This window comes from Perognathus longimembris, chromosome 7 (genome assembly GCF_023159225.1).
Source record: "Perognathus longimembris pacificus isolate PPM17 chromosome 7, ASM2315922v1, whole genome shotgun sequence".
Lineage (NCBI taxonomy): Eukaryota > Metazoa > Chordata > Mammalia > Rodentia > Heteromyidae > Perognathus > Perognathus longimembris.
In genome coordinates, this window is record NC_063167.1 from 5,420,718 (window position 1) to 5,438,254 (window position 17,537).

Below are 17,537 nucleotides of genomic sequence, written 5' to 3' on the forward strand. Positions count from 1 at the left end.
AGCCCAAGTTTACAACAAGGAAAAGTGTGTGAGGCTCCATCTTGACCAATGGCTGGGCACACGGGTGCATGCCTGTCATCCCAGCAACAAAGGGGGATCGCAGCCCGGGCTGGCCGCCGCATAAAGCCAGACCCGACCGGGAAAATAAGCAGCCCAAAGGAGGGCTGGTGGACTGGCTCACGCGGTGGAGCAAATGCTTATCAAGCGCAGGGCCCTGAGCTCAAACCCTGGTACTGCAAAACCGCCACCGCCGCCGCCACACAGCAGACAACCACAAAGCAGCTGGCGGCTGGCGTGCGCCTCCTCGAAGGCTGCCCGGGCCGCGCGCCGTCAGAGCGGCGTCCCCTCGGCGAGGTCCCCCGTCTGCTCTGGAATCTCCACTCCGTTCCTTCTGGCAAAGCTGTGGTTGATCTCCACGAACGTTCTGCCCTTGGTCTCGGGGATGACCACGTAGACGTAGACGGCGGTGAGCAGGCACAGGCCGGCAAAGACTATGAAGCTGTAGGCCCCGATGGCCGCCTGGACCGAGGCAGGAGGAGCACCGAGGGTTGGGACCCCGGGACCCTCCGATTGGAGGCCCCTGGGAGTCCCTAAGTTTCTCGGCGGTTGGTTCTGTTGGACGCTTGGAGGGGCAAAGCAGAACACCGAGCGGAGCCCCAGCCTCAGAAAGGCCTTGGTTACCGAGGTGTGAAGGACTCTGGTGCCTCCCTGCCCTGGGAGCCAAAGCTGGTGCTCTCATCACCCCAGCCCCGTACCCCTCGCAATGAGCCCTTCCCAGGTAAGACAGGGGCCGGGCCAGTAAGGCATGCCTGTAATCCCAGCCCCTGGGAGGCACAGACAGGAGACTCTCCAGTTCAAGGCCACCATGGGCTACATGGCAAGCTACTTTGTCAAAGCACCAAGAGCTCGTGAGGTGTGGTGGCTCACGCCGGTAAGCCTGGCTCCTCAGGACTCTGAGATCAAGAAGACCATTGCTCCCAGGCAGGCCAGGCCCCAGTGCGGGAGACCCCACCTCAGCAAGTAAAAAGCTGGGTGCAGTGGCTCAAACCTGTCATCCAGCTATGCAGGAAGCATGAATAGGGGGTCCAGCCCCACCTAAGCAGAAAGTGAGACCCGATCTCAAAAAACAACTAGCCAGGTGCCGGTGGCTCGCGTCTGTCATCCTAGCTACTCAGGAAGCTGAGATCTGAGGACGGTGGTTTGAAGCCAGCCCGGGCAGGAAAGTCCCTAAGACTCTTATGTCCAATTAAACACCCCAAAGCTGGAAGTGGAGCTGTGGTCCAGTGGTAGAGCACTCGCCTTGAGCAAAAAAAAAGCTCAGGGGTAGTGTCTGGGCTCTGAGTTCAAGCCTGAGGACCAGCACGAAAAAGTAAAAGAGGGGATGGTTGATGTGGTAGAGCACCTGTCTAGCACGTGCAAGGTGCTGGGGTTCATCGATAGCAAAGAATAAATAAATAGATAAACAGGTGAATGGGTGGCATATCGCGTGGCCGTGTCCCGGGAGCTGGCCCTTTGTAGACATGGCCGAGGGTTGTTTTCTTTCTTTTTTTTGTTTTTTTTTTTTTTTGCCAGTCCTGGGGCTTGGACTCAGGGCCTGAGCACTGTCCCTGGCTTCTTCCCGCTCAAGGCTAGCACTCTGCCACTTGAGCCACAGCGCCACTTCTGGCCGTTTTCTGTCTATGTGGTGCCGGGGAATCGAACCCAGGGCTTCATGTATACAAGTCAAGCGCTCTTGCCTCTAGGCCATATCCCCAGCCCCATGGCCGAGGGTTTTAGTGGAAGGGCACTGCTGCTCCCCGTGGGGGGGGGGGGGCAGGCCTGCCTCAGGGCCGCCCGGGAGGAGCCCGCTCACCTGCATGGATGGGAACAGCAGGCCCACGAGGAAGTTGGTGGACCAGTGCACCGCCCCGTCCACCGTGAACGCAGCCCGCCGCGAGGACTGCAGGAAGATCTCCGTCCTCACCACCGCGGGAATGGGGCCTGGGTGCGGGGGACAGGGGGAGGGAGAGGCTCAGAGGGTCCCCAGAGCCTGCCCTTGCCTCACCGCTCAGCCCCACGAGTCCCCCCACCAGCCTGTGTGGGCCGTCTCTGCCGGGACCGGGCGCCAGGCAGGGGCTGCACGGAGCTGGGGCAGAGGCTCAACGCCTGCCCTGGGCCAAGTCCGACCCCAGCACCGGCTTTCTGGTGACCGGAGTTTTGTAGGAAAGCAGCGGCTGGGAGTGGTGGCTAGTGAATCAGGGAGGTGCAGGGGGTCCCCTCAAAGCCCCTGCTCTATGCTGGGGTCACCCTTGACATTCTTTGGAGGGCATCTGTGGTCCAGGGCGCTTGGGCATTGGCAGTGCTGCCCCCGTGTGGTGAGGATGAGGATGGCAGCAGCAGGCCCCTGCCTTTCCTTGGGACTGGAGCCTTTCTTTGTCAGCTGGGTCTTTTAGCCTCTAGAGGGACCTTGTCTCAGTGTTTAAAGCCATCTTCTCCCTACAATTGTCACCCTGATTTTTTTTTCTTTTCTTTCCTTTGTCAATTGTGGGACTTGAACACCACCAACTGTGGGGGGCTTGAATTGTGGGGCCTGAGCTCTTTTGCTCAAGGCTAGCACTCTACCACTCCTGGTTTTCTGGTGATTCATTAGCGTCTCATGGTCTCTCTTTCCTGCCCTGGCTGGCTGCAAACCGTAACCCTCAGATCTCAGCCTCCTGAACAGTTAGGATTATAGGTGTGAGCCACCAGTGCCTGGCTCTAAATTGTTTCAATGCCTTTTTTTTGGGGGGGGGGGGAGTACTAGGGTTGAACTGAGGGCCTCATGCTGTGTGGCTGATGCACTATCACTTGAACACCTCTCTAGCCCTAACTACCCTGAAATTTGAACATCACGGTTCTGCTGTAATCTGTTTGCATCCTGCATGCCTGTCTGCGGCTTTGTACAGAGCTGTAATTCCGACATGAGGGCCTGCAGGGAACACTGAGGCCCAGCCAGGAAAGGGGTAAGAGCTAGGAATGCCCAGAACGGGACCCTGGAAAGGTCACACAGACAGGGCGAGACAAATGTGTACATTACTATTAACTGGACCCTATAAAGCTTGAGACCTTGGGAATAAGATGAATGTTTGTGTTACAGTTAAATGTTTACTGCTCCCCTCTGTGCCTTAACCATAAGGAAGTCAATTATCATTATGCACACAAACTCTACCTCATGTTAATAGCTGTAACCACGAGATAGATTGATGCCCTGTTTTCTGCATGTGCCTGTAGTGACTGCCCCTGTAAACTGAACTAACTACATATGCTTGCTACTGGGAGCTCGGGGTTCTGAACCCCTGGCTCTCCACTCTGTTTCCCCCCCCCCCCATATTTTCTCACTTCTTCAGCTCTGGTGTCCCCAGTGTCCTGTCATGCTGTTCCGGGTTGCAGGAAGCAACAGGGAGCAGAGGAATTCAAAGTCACACCAGCCAGCTGCTCTGGTGTGCTCAGGTGTGAAGCCCAGGCGGGGAGGACCCCGTTCTGGGCACCACTGGGGAGCGTTGTGTTGGTCTGCGCCATGGAATGTGAACTCAGCCGCCAAGGTGACCTCAAATGGGCCAGCACATCTGGTTATCACCACCCCACCCCAGCCCCCAAAAGCTCCCTGGGCAGGGAGGGAGAGGAGGGAGAGGCCTGGTCCTCAGAATGACGCCTGGGAGCCGGGACGGACGGGGAAGGGGGCAGGGCCCCAGCTGGGGGTAGCCTGACGCTAAGGATGAGGCAGACGAGTTTGGAGAAGAACCGAGTGCTCTACCCACCTGGCTGTGGGCAGCGCCTCTGTGGCAGCTCCTTGTGGGGCACTGGGCCTGAGTCTGGGCCCCCCTGACCCCCCTGGGATGCTGACTGGCACTAGGGAATGTTTGTTGAATGAATGAATGTGACCTGGGGGCCATCAAGGAAAAGCTAACCTGAGCAGGCCCTTCAAAAACGAGACAGGAGCTGGGTGTTCGTGGCTCACGCCTGTAATCCTAGCTCCTTAGGAGGCAGAGAGCTGAGGACCGTGATTCAGAGTTAACCCCGGTAGGGAAGTCTGTGATTCCCTGGCTCCAAAATAACCAGCATGGCTCAAGTAGTAAGTGCCAGCTAAGCAAGCAGAGCAAGAGCAAGGCCTTGAGTTCAAACCCCAATATTGCTGGCAAAAAAGAGGTACTGTGTGTTGGTAACTCACTGGCCTGAGCAGGTACTGTGTGGGTACTGTGTGTTGCTACTCACTGGGCCAAAGCAGGTACTGTGTGGGTACTGTGTGTTGGTACTCACTGGCCGGAGCAGGTACTGTGTGGGTACTGTGTGTTGGTACTCACTGGCCGGAGCAGGTACTGTGTGGGTACTGTGTGTTGGTACTCACTGGGCCGGAGCAGGTACTGTGTGGGTACTGTGTGATGGTACTCACTGGCCGGAGCAGGTACTGTGTACAGGTACTCACTGGGCCCGATGGAATGTCCTGAGATGTAGGTGAACACACAGATGATGCCCAGGTAAGCCAGTTGCGGGACCGTGTCCTGTGGGGGAGGCAGGGCTTTCTGTCTGTCCTTCTGTCCATCTGTCTGTCTGGGCACCCCAGTGGGGGCCTCTGGAGGGCTCAGGCCCAAACCCCAGAGCACAGAGGAGTCACATCTGGAGTGCTGGGCCTCCAGGGGGCAGAGAGGCAGGGATGGCACAGGAGCAGACCGGTGGTGGATGTGGAACATTCTGGCACACAGCAGCTGACCACGAACCTCGCCTAACTGATGAGGCGTGGTGCACTATGCCAGTCCTGGGTCTGGGCGCTGTCCCTGAGCTTTTTGCTCAAGGCTAGCACTCTGCCACTTGAGCCACAGCACCACTTCCAGCTTTTTCTATATATGTGGTGCTGAGGAATCGAACCCAGGGCTTCATGCATGCTAGGCCAGCACTCTACCACTAAGCCACTTATTTTTATTTTTATTATTTTTTTTATTTTTATTTTTTTGCCAGTCCTGGGCCTTGGACTCAGGGCCTGAGCACTGTCCCTGGCTTCTTCCCGCTCAAGGCTAGCACTCCGCCACTTGAGCCACAGCGTCGCTTCTGGCCGTTTTTCTGTATATGTGGTGCTGGGGAATCGAACCTAGGGCCTCGTGTATCCGAGGCAGGCACTCTTGCCACTAGGCTATCTCCCCAGCCCCACTTATTTTTATTTTTGAATAGTGGTTCAAATTTACATCCAGCCAGCCTGGACTTCGCTCCTCCTATTTCCGCTCCCTGAGCGCACATCTCGACACCCAGCTTCTCATGGGTCAAAATGGAGTCTCTCAGACTTTTCCACCCCATCCTCCCAGTCTCAAGTATCTAGTGAAGTACTGCTCTATGTGCGCACTATCCCGTTACAGCTTGATGGAGCTTTGCACGGATGCAGGTGAGCGAAGCCATTGTGAGCGGCTTTGCACTTGCGGTGAAGGGAGTGTGCAGCCACACGCGTGGTGTCGTGGTGCTGGCTCCGTGGGTGGGATATCCCACCCACCACCCTGACCCCCCCACCTCTCCCCACAGCTCTCCCACCCTACCCCAGACAGGAGGTGAGGCCAGACCTGGAAGAGAAGGGACGCGGTCAGCACCAGGCAGGCGCAGGCGCAGATCCCGTAGCCCACCAGCAGGAGGAGCCGCCGCCCCACGCGCTCCACGATGCCGGCCTGGGGGAGGGGAGGGTGAGGGTGGGGAGGAGCCACAAGGAGTGGCCCCCCCCCCCAAGTGCCTCCCTGTTCACCCTGCTTCCTGCAAGCGTGCTGAGATCTTTGTTTGTCTTTGTTTTTGCCAGTCCTGGGTCTTGAACTCAGGGCCTGAGCACTGTCCCTGGCTTCTTTTTGATCAAGGCTAGCACTCTGCCACTTGAGCCACAGAGCCACTTCTGGCTTTTTTCTGTGTATGTAGTGCTGGGGAATCGAACCCAGGGCTTCACGTATGTGAGGCAAGCACTCTCGCCACTAGGCCATATTCCGAGCGTGCTGAGATCTTACTTGGCCTGGGTTTGACCCCTCGTGGGAATGCACACAGAGCCTTTCCTTGTTTGTCCTCTCTGACCCCTCTGCCGCTCTCCCGCCCTGTAGCAAACACCTTTCAACATTCTGCATGGGGTGCGTTGGCATCTGGGGGCCTCACTGGCCTGGAAGGACCGGGGGATGGCAAGCTAGTGTGTCTCAACACCAGCACGCGCAGCGCGCCCACGCCACACAGGGAGTGAGGGGGGCCCGGCCTTAGGGCCTGTCGGTCTGGTCTGGCCCTCGGAGCTCCCCTCTGCAGCGGTGGGGAGACTGCTTCTCGTCACTCACCGAGACCAGGGTCATCGCTATGTTCACCGCGCCAGCACCCACGGTCACGTACTGGGAGTGGGTGGCCTCCACGCCTGCTGCCGTGTAGATGGTGTCCGCGTAGTAGTTGATCTAGGACGCGAACAGAGCTGTAAGCAGAGCCCGCGCTCCTTCGCCTCCTCACCCTGAGCAACCAACATTTACTCCATTTACTCCAACCACTCAACTATCAATAAACCTAGCCATAGCTGTTCCTCTATGAGCAGGAACTGTATTATTAGGATTCCACCATAAAACCAAATCTTCTTTAGCCCATTCCCCCACCCCCCCAAGGAACACCATTAGTCCCCACAGGCTGGCGCCTGCAATCCCAGGAACCCAGGAGGCTGAGCTGGGAGGACTGCAGTTGGAAGCCATTCTAGGCAGGGAAGTCTGCGAGATTCTGGTTCCCAATTAACCACCAAAAAGCCGGAAGTGGCGCTGTGGCTCAAGTGGTAGAGTGCCAGCTTTGAGCAAAAAAAGCCTAGAGACAGGGCCCAGGCCCTGCGTCCAAGCCCCAGGACCAGCAAGAAGGAAAAGAAGAAAAAGTACCATGAGGAAGAGCGGGGGGGGGGGGGGGATCTGACCCCCCCAGTCCCAGCTTGGGGCGCCCTGCAGCAGCCTTCCTTGGGGGGGTGGGGGAGATCTGACCCCCTAGTCCCAGCTTGGGGCGCCCAGCAGCAGTGGGATGGGGGGTGGGGGATCTGACCCCCCAGTCCCAGCTTGGGGCACCCTGCAGCAGCGGGATGGGGGGTGGGGGGTGGGGGATCTGACCCCCCAGTCCCAGCTTGGGGCGCCCTGCAGCAGCTTTCCTTGGCGGGGGGAGATCTGACCCCCTAGTCCCAGCTTGGGGCGCCCAGCAGCAGCGGGATGGGGGGTGGGGGGTGGGGGATCTGACCCCCCAGTCCCAGCTTGGGGCGCCCTGCAGCAGCCTTCCTTGCGGGGCGCACGCATTTCTGCAGGTGCCTAATGATTGCATTCTCTCTTTCCAGCGGGGCCCGGTCACCGGCCCAGGAAACAGTGATGGGGCCACCCGGCTGCCCAGGATGGACACCTGCGGGTACCTGCGTCCCGGTGCCCCCCCGGCCGCAGAGCCCCCCCGCCCTAGCTGCGCACCGCGTTGACCCCGGACAGCTGCTGGCCGGCCATGAGCACCACGACGGAGAGGAGCTGCCAGCGCAGCGGGCGGTAGGCGAGCAGGCGGAGCACGGAGAGGCGGCCGCCCGCGCACTCGGCCCGCGCCTCGGCGCGCATGTCCTCCACCTCGGCCTCCAGGTCCGCGCGCCGCCCGCGCAGCCGCCCCAGCGCTGCGGACGGAGCAGAGCAGAGCGCGCCCTGCGGCGCCCAGGACGCCCCGCGGCTCCGCCCCGCCCCAGGCCCCGCCCCGCCCCGAGGCCCCGCCCCCGCCCCGCGGCTCCGCCCCGGCCCGCCCCGCCCCGGCCCCAGGCCCCGCCCCCGAGGCTCCGCCCCGCCCCAGGCCCCGCCCGGCGGCTCCGCCCCGCCCCAGGCCCCGCCCCCGCCCCCGCCCCGCCCCGCCCAAGGTCAACCTTCCACCTGCCCAGCCCCAGCGAGTGAGGGGGGGGGGAGAGTGGGGAGGGTAAGGAGGGGGGCCAGGAGGGAGGGGCGGGGCTCTGGGGAGCAGCCCGCCCCCCGCCCCTCCCCCCCCTACCTCTCCGAGCCGCCTCCTCGTCCCCTTTCTGAATCAAGGTGTAGCGGGGGCTCTCGGGGAAGAAGGGCAGGGTCAGCAGCTGCACCAGGGCGGGCACCCCCGTGAGGGCCAGGAGCACCGGCCAGCCTGCGGGGAGCCGGCGGAGGACTGGAGCGCGGCCAGGGGCTCGGGCACCCCCAAGCCCCCTCGGGCTCCCCCAGTGCCCCTCAGGACCCCACGCGCAGCTCCTGATCGAAAGGGAGAAGAGGATCACGACTGTGACCCCGGCCCCAAGTGACGCTGTGGCTCAAGCTAGAGGCCCGGCCGTGAGTGACAAAGCCAAGTCAGTGCGTCAGGCCCCGTGTTCGAGACCCAGTACCTGGGCACACACAGACACACGTGTGCACACGCACGCTGTCACTGAGAGCACAGGGGTCCAGGGATTGGAGGTGTGGCTCTGTGGTCGAGCCTGGACCTGGCACGCAGGAGGAAGAGGGGTGGGGAGGCCTCCCCTCACTTGGTCTTCGAGGAACTTGGGGTTCAGCTGGGTGAGACTGGAGCCTGGCACCCCCCTGGCACGGTGTCCCCTCTCTGCCTCCCAGGTGTGCCTGGTTACCTGTGGCATTGCCCAAGATGACCTGGAGGCTGAAGATCTGTGCCAGGAAGATCCCAGTAATGGCGAACACCTCGGTCATGATGCCCAGCGCGCCCCGCAGGTCCCTGGGGGCCAGCTCCCCCAGGTACATGGGGAGGGCGCTGTACGTGATGCCTGGGGGTGGACAGAAGGTCAGAGCAGCCAGGAGCCACCCCCAGCCCCGCTCCATTTCCTGATCCCAGCGTGGAGGGCCGCGCCTGCCCCTCTCAGGCTGAGATAAAAACACGCACTGTGCCTTGGCATTTCTCTCAAGGCTGGTGCTCTACCACTTGAGCCGCCCCTTCATGAATGGCTTTTTGGTGGTTAAGTGGAGATAAGAGTCTTACAAACATTTTTTTTTTGGCCTGGGCTGGCTTCATGCGGAGGTCCTCAGATCTCAGCCTCCAGAGTAGGTAGGACTACGGGTGTGAGCCGCTAGTGCCTGGCTAAGTAGGATTTATTCTTTTTGTCTGTTTGTTGTTGGTGGTGGTCATTGTTGGGCTTGAACTCGGGGCCTGGGTGCTATCCCTGAGCTCTTTGGCTCAAGGCTGGTGATTTAAGCCACTGCACCACTTTTTTTTTTTTTTTTTGGCTAGTCCTGGGCCTTGGACTCAGGGCCTGAGCACTGTCCCTGGCTTCTTCCCGCTCAAGGCTAGCACTCTGCCACTTGAGCCACAGCGCCGCTTCTGGCCGTTTTCTGTATATGTGGTGCTGGGGAATCGAACCTAGGGCCTCGTGTATCCGAGGCAGGCACTCTTGCCACTAGGCTATATCCCCAGCCCACTGCACCACTTTTGATTTTCTGGTTCTTAATTGCAGATCTGAGTCTCACAGACATCCCTGTCTGGGATGGCTTTGAACTGTAATTCTCAAATCTCAGCCACCTGAGTAGCTGGATTACAGGCATGAGCCATCAGTGCCTGGCTAGGATTTATTCATGAGACTTAAAGGTTACTTTTCTGCTTTGGATTAGTTTCTGATTTGGTAGGTAGGTAGGTAGATCTACTGATCAAAAATCCCCCCTTAAGGTTTTTTTTTTTTATTATTATTTTTTTTTTTTGGCCAGTCCTGGGCCTTGGACTCAGGGCCTGAGCACCTTCCCTGGCTTCTTCCCGCTCAAGGCTAGCACTCTGCCACCTGAGCCACAGCGCCCCTTCTGGCCATTTTCCATATATGTGGTGCTGGGGAATCGAACCCAGGGCTTCATTTATACAAGGCCAGCACTCTCGCCACTAGGCCATATTCTCAGCCCCTTTCGTTAGTATCTTACAGTTTTGTTTTGGTTTTTGGTCTAGGGCCAGCCTCAGATTTCAGTCCTTCTCCATCCTTCCTGGAAGATGCTTTGTGAACCTCATGGTAAATCTCTCTCTCTCTCTCTCTCTCTCTCTCTCTCTCTCTCTCTCTCTCTCTCTCTCTCTCTCTCTCTCTCCTGGGAATTGAAACTGGGCTTTCATGCTAGACAAGTGTTCTACACTTGGGTCACGCCGTCAGTTTGGTGGTGTGTCTACAGATCTTTATTGCTGGAAGCATTTGTTAGCTAAAGGGAAGGACTAGAAAGCACACGCGTGGCTAGGGCCTGGGACTGGAGGTAGAAGGGGGCTCTGAGAGGAAGAAGAGGCAGAGATGGGGCGCTGGAGGTTCACATCGTGATCCTAGCCACTCCGGAGGCTGAGATCTGAGGACTGCAGTTTGAAGCCAGCCTGGCAGGAAAGTCTAAGACTCTTCTTTCCAATTTGCCACCAAAAAGCTGAACGTGAAGCTGTGGTTCAAGTGGTAGAGCAGCAGCCTTGAGTGAAAAAACTTAGTGACAACATCCAGGCCCTGAGTTCAAGCCCCAGGACCAGCACGCACACACACTCGTGTGCGTGCACACACACACACACACACACAGAGCAAGGAAAGCTAGCACGAGCCCCGTCCACCCCAGTGACCAGCCTTGGCTAGGAATCTGGAGCCCACGTGTCTCAGAGCCCTTCCCCTGATGGGTGCCTGGAGCCGCCTGGGGTGTCAGAGGCCCCCCACCCCCACCCCCCACCCCCACCCCATACCTGCGCACACGCCCACCAGCACACGGGAGAAGATGATCAGTTCAAATGCCCGGGCCACTTTGCTGACCCCCATTAGGATAGCGGGGACAATGGCAAAGACGTTGTTTATCAGCAGGGTCCCCTTTCTGCAAGACAGCAGGGCAGAAGCTTCTGGAGCACTGACCTCAACCCCCCCCCCCCACCTCTGCCAGGTCCCCAGGGGTGTGGGTGGAGGGGGCTGTGGAGGAAGTGTCCTCCCATCACTTAAGGTGACTGTGTCAGTTAGGAGGGGCGCTGGGTGGGATTTGAGGGGCCATGTGGTGGGATTGGACCCTCCTGAGAAACACGCAACTGCTGGGTATGGTGGCACATGCCTATAATCCCAGCTACTCAGGAGTCAGAGACGGGAACGGTCAGACTTGAGGCCAGACAGGGAACACGTGTGTGAGATCCTGCCTGGAACAATAAGCTGGTGCGGCGGTGGGTGGGAGAGGTCATGGCTGCCCCGCCCCCCCATGACTCACGCCTCCCCTTCCGGACCTCGCCCCCTGCACCCGCTCATCTGCGCTCACGTCTGATCTGCGCACCCCTGGCCTCCGGGCAACCATGATGACGCCCAGCAGGTGCAGCGACTCTGCCCCAGCCCGGCCTCCTGCCCCCGGGACCAACTCCATCCCGTCACCCCACACCTGCCGCGAGTGCTTACGAGGCCCTGGGCTAAGTCCTGCCGAGGAACTCTGCCCTCGGAGGCGGCCTCCCCTGCCAGAGACACTGAGGACTTGTGTGTAAGGGATTTGGAGGCTGGGCGTCAGACCTCCCTTCCTCGACGTGAGTGGCCTCTGTTTACCTGCCGCACCTGTCCACCAGCAGCCCAGCGATCAGCGACCCCAGGAGCCCCCCCAGAGCGAACACGGACACGGAGCAGGACCACAGCAGCTGCAGAGCCCTCTCCTCCAGGAAGGTCCCGTGACGCTCGAAGTAGGTGTTGTTGTAAAATGACTTCAGGACCTGAAAGGCGCAGCCGGTCACCCCGCGCGGCCCAGGGCGTGGCGGTGTCCTGCTGTAGGGATGGCCCTGGCGTGGCTGCCCGGGCCAGGGCGGGACCCTGATAGCAGCACAGGACACAGGGAGCCTGCCCAGTCCCTGCGGGTAGCTGAACAGAAGAGAACATACTCTGTGATGAGTCCATGGGAGATAGACAAAAATCGTGAATTCATCTGCCTGGCTCTGGTGGCTCCAAACTGCTTGGTAGAGATTGAGAAGATCCAATTCAAGGCCAGCCAGGACAAAGAGTTATCTGCGACCCCATCCCAACCAATAAGCTAAGTGGTTGGTACCCACTTTCCATCCCAAGTCTGTGGGAGGCACGAATAGGAGGATTGCAAAAATAAACAAACAAAATCATATCTAAAAAATACAGGGCTGGGGATATGGCCTAGTGGCAAGAGTGCTTGCCTTGTATACATGAGGCCCTGAGTTCAATTCCCCAGCGCCACATATACAGAAAAATGGCCAGAAGTGGCACTGTGGCTCAAGTGGTAGAGTGCTAGCCTTGAGCAAAAAGAAGCCAGGGACAGTGCTCAGGCCCTGAGTTCAAGGCCCAGGACTGGCAAAAAAAAAAAACTTTTCTAAAAAATACAGCCAAAAGGGCTGTTACAGGAAAAAATATGTTTCATGGAGAATCTGTAAGTATTGACTTTGTGTGTGTGCGCGCACACGCGCATGCCCACGCACGCACTAGTTCTGGGGCAGTTCTGGGGCTTGAACTCCTGGCACCGCCCCTTACCTCTTGTTCTCAAGGCTAGCATTCTACACCTCCACTTCCAGCATTTTTGGTAGCTAATTGGAGAGAAGAGGCTCATGGATTTTTCTGCCCAGGCTGGCTTTGAGCTCTATTCTCAGATCTCAGTCACCGGAGTAGCTAGGGTTACAGATGTGGGCCACTAACACTGACATAAAGCATTGATTTTAACAAAACAATGGAACATTACTTGATTCAGTAAAAATGCTCCAGGGCTTGGTTCAGGGAGAAGGGCGGGGGCATGTAGCTCAATGCTTTTCTAGCACATTCTAGGCCCTGGATTCTATTCCCTGCAACACATACTCACATACACCAGTGCTGGGCACGTGGCTCATGCCTGTAATCCCAGCACTTGGAAGGAAAAGGGAAGAGGTTTGCTGTTTTGAGGCCTGGCTACCTAAGAAGAGTGGCAACAGAGCTTTGCAACCAAGAGCTTGCCTAGCATTTGGGAAGCTGTGGGTTTGCTCCCTAGTAATGAAAACCAACACCACAAACAAAAAAACAAAAGCAAAACCCAGAAAGCAGAGATGTTATCCAGGCTATATGAGTCTAGTGTACTTACAGTTATTACAACTGATAACATCTCTGCTTTGTTTCTGTACAGATGGAATATGTGTGTGTGTGAGATTCCTATGCATGCACATGTGAATGTAGAGCTGTATATATGCACGATGCATGGATGACACTCATATACATATGTAAGCACATATTAATAAATGTCATGAACAGTCACTATAAATGGGCAATGCTGGTGTGTGTGTGTGTGTGTGTGTGTGTGTGTGTGTGTGTGTGTGCTGGTATGAGGACTTGCACTCAGGGCCTTGTACTGTTATTTGGCTTTTTCAGTCAAAGCTGGAGCTCTACTCCTTTTCTTTCTTTCTTTCTTTTTTTTTGCCAGTCCTGGGCCTTGGACTCAGGGCCTGAGCACTGTCCCTGGCTTCTTTTTGCTCAAGGCTAGCACTCTGCCACTTGAGCCACAGCACCACTTCTGGCCATTTTCCGTATATGTGGTGCTGGGGAATGGAACCCAGGGCCTCATGTATAGGAGGCAAGCACTAGGCCATATCCCCAGCCCTGGAGCTCTACCACACCTCCGCTTCTGGCTCTTGGCTGCTTAACTGGAGCTAAGACTTCTCTGCCCGAGCTGATGGCAAACTGTGATCCTCAAAACCCCGGGCAGTGCCAGGTAAGGGCCGTGGGCTGAGCCCCAAGGCCCCTGGCAGGGAATTCAGGATCCCGTGGCTCTCTGCCATGCCTAGAGAGGAGGATGACAGGCCTGCGGTTGCCCAGCTCCTCCCAGGGGGGCAGGGGGGCCCTAGGAGCAGATGGCCACCTCCAAAGGGAGCCAGCAGCCCTCCCCCTCGCCCGTCACCCAGCCAGGCCCACCTTGTGTGGCGTGTTGACCACGGCGGTGTTGTAGCCATACTGAAAGGCAGAGCCAAAGGCTGCACTCAGGGTGGCCAGCAGCAACGTGGGCGGGAGCCGCTGTGGGAGATGAGTTCAAGGTCAGAGGCTTGGCCTTTGGGGTTTCCATGGCACCCAGCAGGGGACCAGATTGGGGGGGGGGAAAGCTGGTTGGAGGAGGTCTGTGGCTGGAATCCCAGCCGAGCTCCGGTTCGGTTCTTTGGCTGAGCCATTTGCACCCCTACTGCATGGCCAAGCTCCCCACTCCCCACTGGCCCCGACCAGGGCCACTGCCCAGGGCCCGGGGCCAGGCCGCCAGGCCGCCAGGGAAGGGCAGGACAGTCCCATTCCTTTTCCTTTCTTTCTTTCTTGATGCCAATTCCTGGGACTTGAACTCAGGGCTGGGGCACTGTGCCTTCTCTGAGCTTTTTTTTTTTTTTTGCTTGACTAGCACTGGACCCCTTGAGCCACAGCTCCACTTCTGGCTTTTTTGGTGCTTGATTGGAGATAAGAGTCTCATGGACTTTCTGCCAGGGCTGACTTGAAGCCATGGTCCCGAGATCTCAGCTGAGTTTGCAGGCGTGAGCCACCGGTCCCCAGCGAAGGATCTCAGTGTTCTTTAGAAGTGACCTCCAGGGCCCTCACCCCTTCCCAAGGTCACTTTGGCACTTACCCCCTCTGGAAGCAGGGTGGGCAGAGGAGTCCCCATCTCTTTGTCCTTGCTCGGGTGGGAGGCGCGCTCTGCCTCCCAGGTGGCGTCCGCCCTGCAGAACTCACAGCGGTTCCTTCCCTGGGCCTTCCTAGCTTTATAACCTCTGTGCCTTCTGGACCCTGCTGCCCAGCCTGGGGCAGGCTGATAAGATAGGCTTTGGGACCTGGCCAGAGCACTCACATGGAGTAGATACAGAGCGAGCTTTACCTTTGCATCGGCAGTCTCCACCCCCAGTAGAGACTGTGGTCAGGATGCTTCTTCTCGATCCTTCCCGCATAGGTGCCTCTGGGGGCCTGTATTAGTGGGACACCTAGTGGTACTAATCGCCTGTATGGGGGAGAAAGTACAGATGAAATACTTTTCATAAAAACGCAGCTTTAAGCCGGGCACGGGTGGCTCACGCTTGTAATCCAGAAGGCTGAGATCTGAGGATTGCCGTTCAGTTAGCTCAGGCGGGAGAGTCCCTGAGACCCTTATCTCATTTAACCAGCAAAAAGCCAGAAGTGGAGGTGTGGCTCAAGTGGCAGAGCACCAATCTTAAGGGGGAAAAACCAAGTGCGAGCGTGAGGTCCTGAGTTCAAGCCCAGTGCCAGCATAAAAACAACAGCAAACCCCCCTTAGAGGCAGATGGCGTCTGGCCCGGCAAACCGAGTGAGCACAAGGCCTTGAATTCAAATCCCTATAGTGCCCAAAGCAACAGGAAACAACAACAGAACAACCTCCAGTGCCACAAAACAACTTTATTATTTCTCATTGCTCTTGGAAATTAAGCATAGTTAGAAATAATCACTGGTCAGGTGCTGGTGGCTCACACCTAGAATCCTAGCTACTTAGGAGGCTGAGATCTGAGGATCTCAGTTCAAAGCCAGCCTGGGCAGGAAAGTCCGTGAGACTCTAATCTCCATTAACTACCAGAAAACTGGAAGTGGTGCTGTGACTCAAAGTGGTAGAGACGTAGCCTTGAGCTCAGGGACAGCGCCCAGTTCAAGACCCTGACTGGGGGGGAAAAAAAAGCTATGAAATAAGTACTAGAAATAATCAGTAAATGACTAATAGAAATAGTTCCTGTGGTTTGTTCTGCCCCTTGGAGACCCTGATGCAAAGCGCCGTTCCTGGGCTTGCTGCTGTCAGAGGGTGGGAAGCTCGGGGTCACGTTGGGGGCCTGTGAGCTGTTCCTCTCTTCCTTTTCCTTAGCTCCCTGGCTGTGAGGGGCAGCTTCTTTGGTCATGTGCTTCACCTCCATGCTTGATCCCAGCCCCCACAAATCTCGGAGGAGATTGCCAACTGAGACCCCCAGAACAGTGAGCCCAAACAACCTTTTCCTTTGTAAAAGTTTAGCACCCCAGTTTCCCATACTAAAACCCCTATTAAAGTTGAACATGGTGGCGCATACCTGTAATTCCAGCATTGCAGAAGCAGAGGAAGGAGGAGCTTGAGTTTGCAGCCAGCCTGGGTTACACAGAGAGACACAGTCTCAAAGAACCAACCCAACCCACCCAATCCTGCCCCCCGCATCTCTCTTAGTTTTCTCTTACTATAATAACAACAACCATAGCTACAGAGGCTTTAGAACAACAGTAACTGTAGCTGGACAGACCCTAAGCCACGCACAGACCACTGGGCTAATCGCAAGTATCAGCAGGGCTGAGAACCTGTCTGGGTACTGGAGGCCCTCAAGCCCATTTCTTGCTTTTTCTGGCCCCTGGAGGCCACCTGAACATCGAGGTTCAAAGCCAGCCCAGGCAGGGAAGTCTGTGAGACTCTTATCTCCAATGAACCACCAAAAAGCTGGAAGTGGAGCTGTGGCTCAAGTGGTGGAATGCCTTGAGCAGAAAAGCTCAAGAACAGTGCTCAGGTCTTGAATTCAAGCCCCAGGACTGGCACAAAGAAACACCCCCAAAACAATAAAATGCCCTTACTTTTCAGAAGTCTTCTTCCCCCTCATTTTATTGTAGGTGCCAGTTCAACTATAGTTAAGGGTGTTTTGCTTGTTTTGGTATGGCGTTGTACTGAGGTTAGAAGTCAGAGCCTTCTATTGAGTCAGCTTGCTTACTGAGCTGGCACTTTACTACTTGAACCATACCTAAAGCCCTTGTTTTGCCAGTTATTTTTGAGTTATTTTTCTGCTCAGGCTGGCCTTGAAATGCCATCCTTCTGATCTCAGCCTCCTAAGGTGCTAGGATTACAGGCGTGAACCCTATGAGCCTGGTTTTCTGAGAGTTCAGTTTTTTTTTTTTTTAATATTTTTATCTGCAAAATCAAAAGTAGATTGTCAGCCTGGCAAATTTAGTCCCATGAAATCTGCCATGTGGCAATCACTGGTCAGACCTGCTGCCCGCAACTTGTGTGACTTGGGCTCTGAATGAATCGCCTCAAAGCTGAGGACCTCTCCTTAGTCCTGACACCTCCACTGGCGGTACCCCCACCCAGCCTCACCCCATCACACCCGTCTCCTTTCCTGCTGCCCCAATCCGCCATTTCCCTCCATCTGCGCTTAGCCCTCTAGTCACTGTGGCTTCTGATGCCCCTCAGACCTTCAGGCACATCTCCCATCAGTAAGTAGCTCTTGACTGGGCTGTAGGCGCAGCTCAAGTGTGACATGCCTGCTCACTAGCACGAGGCCTGAGCTCAGAGCCCAGGACTGTCAAAAGACAACAAGAAAGCCTTCTGGCCTGGCACTGGCGGCTCATGCCTGTCCTCTTAGCTACTTTCAAAAGACTGACATCTGAGGATCAAGGTTGGAAGCCAGCAGGCAGACAGTTATCCAGCAAAAAGTCAGAAGTAGAGGTGTAGCTCAAGTGGTCGAGTGCCAGCCCTGAGCAGAAAAAACAAAGGAAAGGTGCAAAGTTGGAGCCCCAGAACCAGCACAAAACAAAACAAAACAACAACTTTTTTTTTTTTTGGCCAGTCCTGGGCCTTGAACTCAGGGCCTGAGCACTGTCCCTGGCTTCTTTTTGCTCAAGGCTAGCACTCCACCACTTGAGCCACAGCGCC

At 56.8% G+C, this 17,537-nt stretch overlaps 1 protein-coding gene across 1 annotated transcript; it reads right to left on the minus strand.

The window, feature by feature from the left end:
- Nucleotides 1–330: 330 nt before the first annotated feature.
- On the minus strand, nucleotides 331–15,786 carry Slc2a7 (solute carrier family 2 member 7). The gene is made up of 13 exons (XM_048352069.1): nucleotides 15,636–15,786; nucleotides 14,505–14,572; nucleotides 13,814–13,912; nucleotides 11,474–11,634; nucleotides 10,648–10,772; nucleotides 8,582–8,734; nucleotides 7,987–8,112; nucleotides 7,434–7,624; nucleotides 6,300–6,410; nucleotides 5,562–5,663; nucleotides 4,442–4,517; nucleotides 1,853–1,980; nucleotides 331–519 (listed from the first exon to the last, which is right to left on the minus strand). The coding sequence occupies exons 1-13, from the start codon at nucleotides 15,784–15,786 to the stop codon at nucleotides 331–333; spliced, it is 1,680 nt and encodes a 559-aa protein (XP_048208026.1).
- Nucleotides 15,787–17,537: the final 1,751 nt, after the last annotated feature.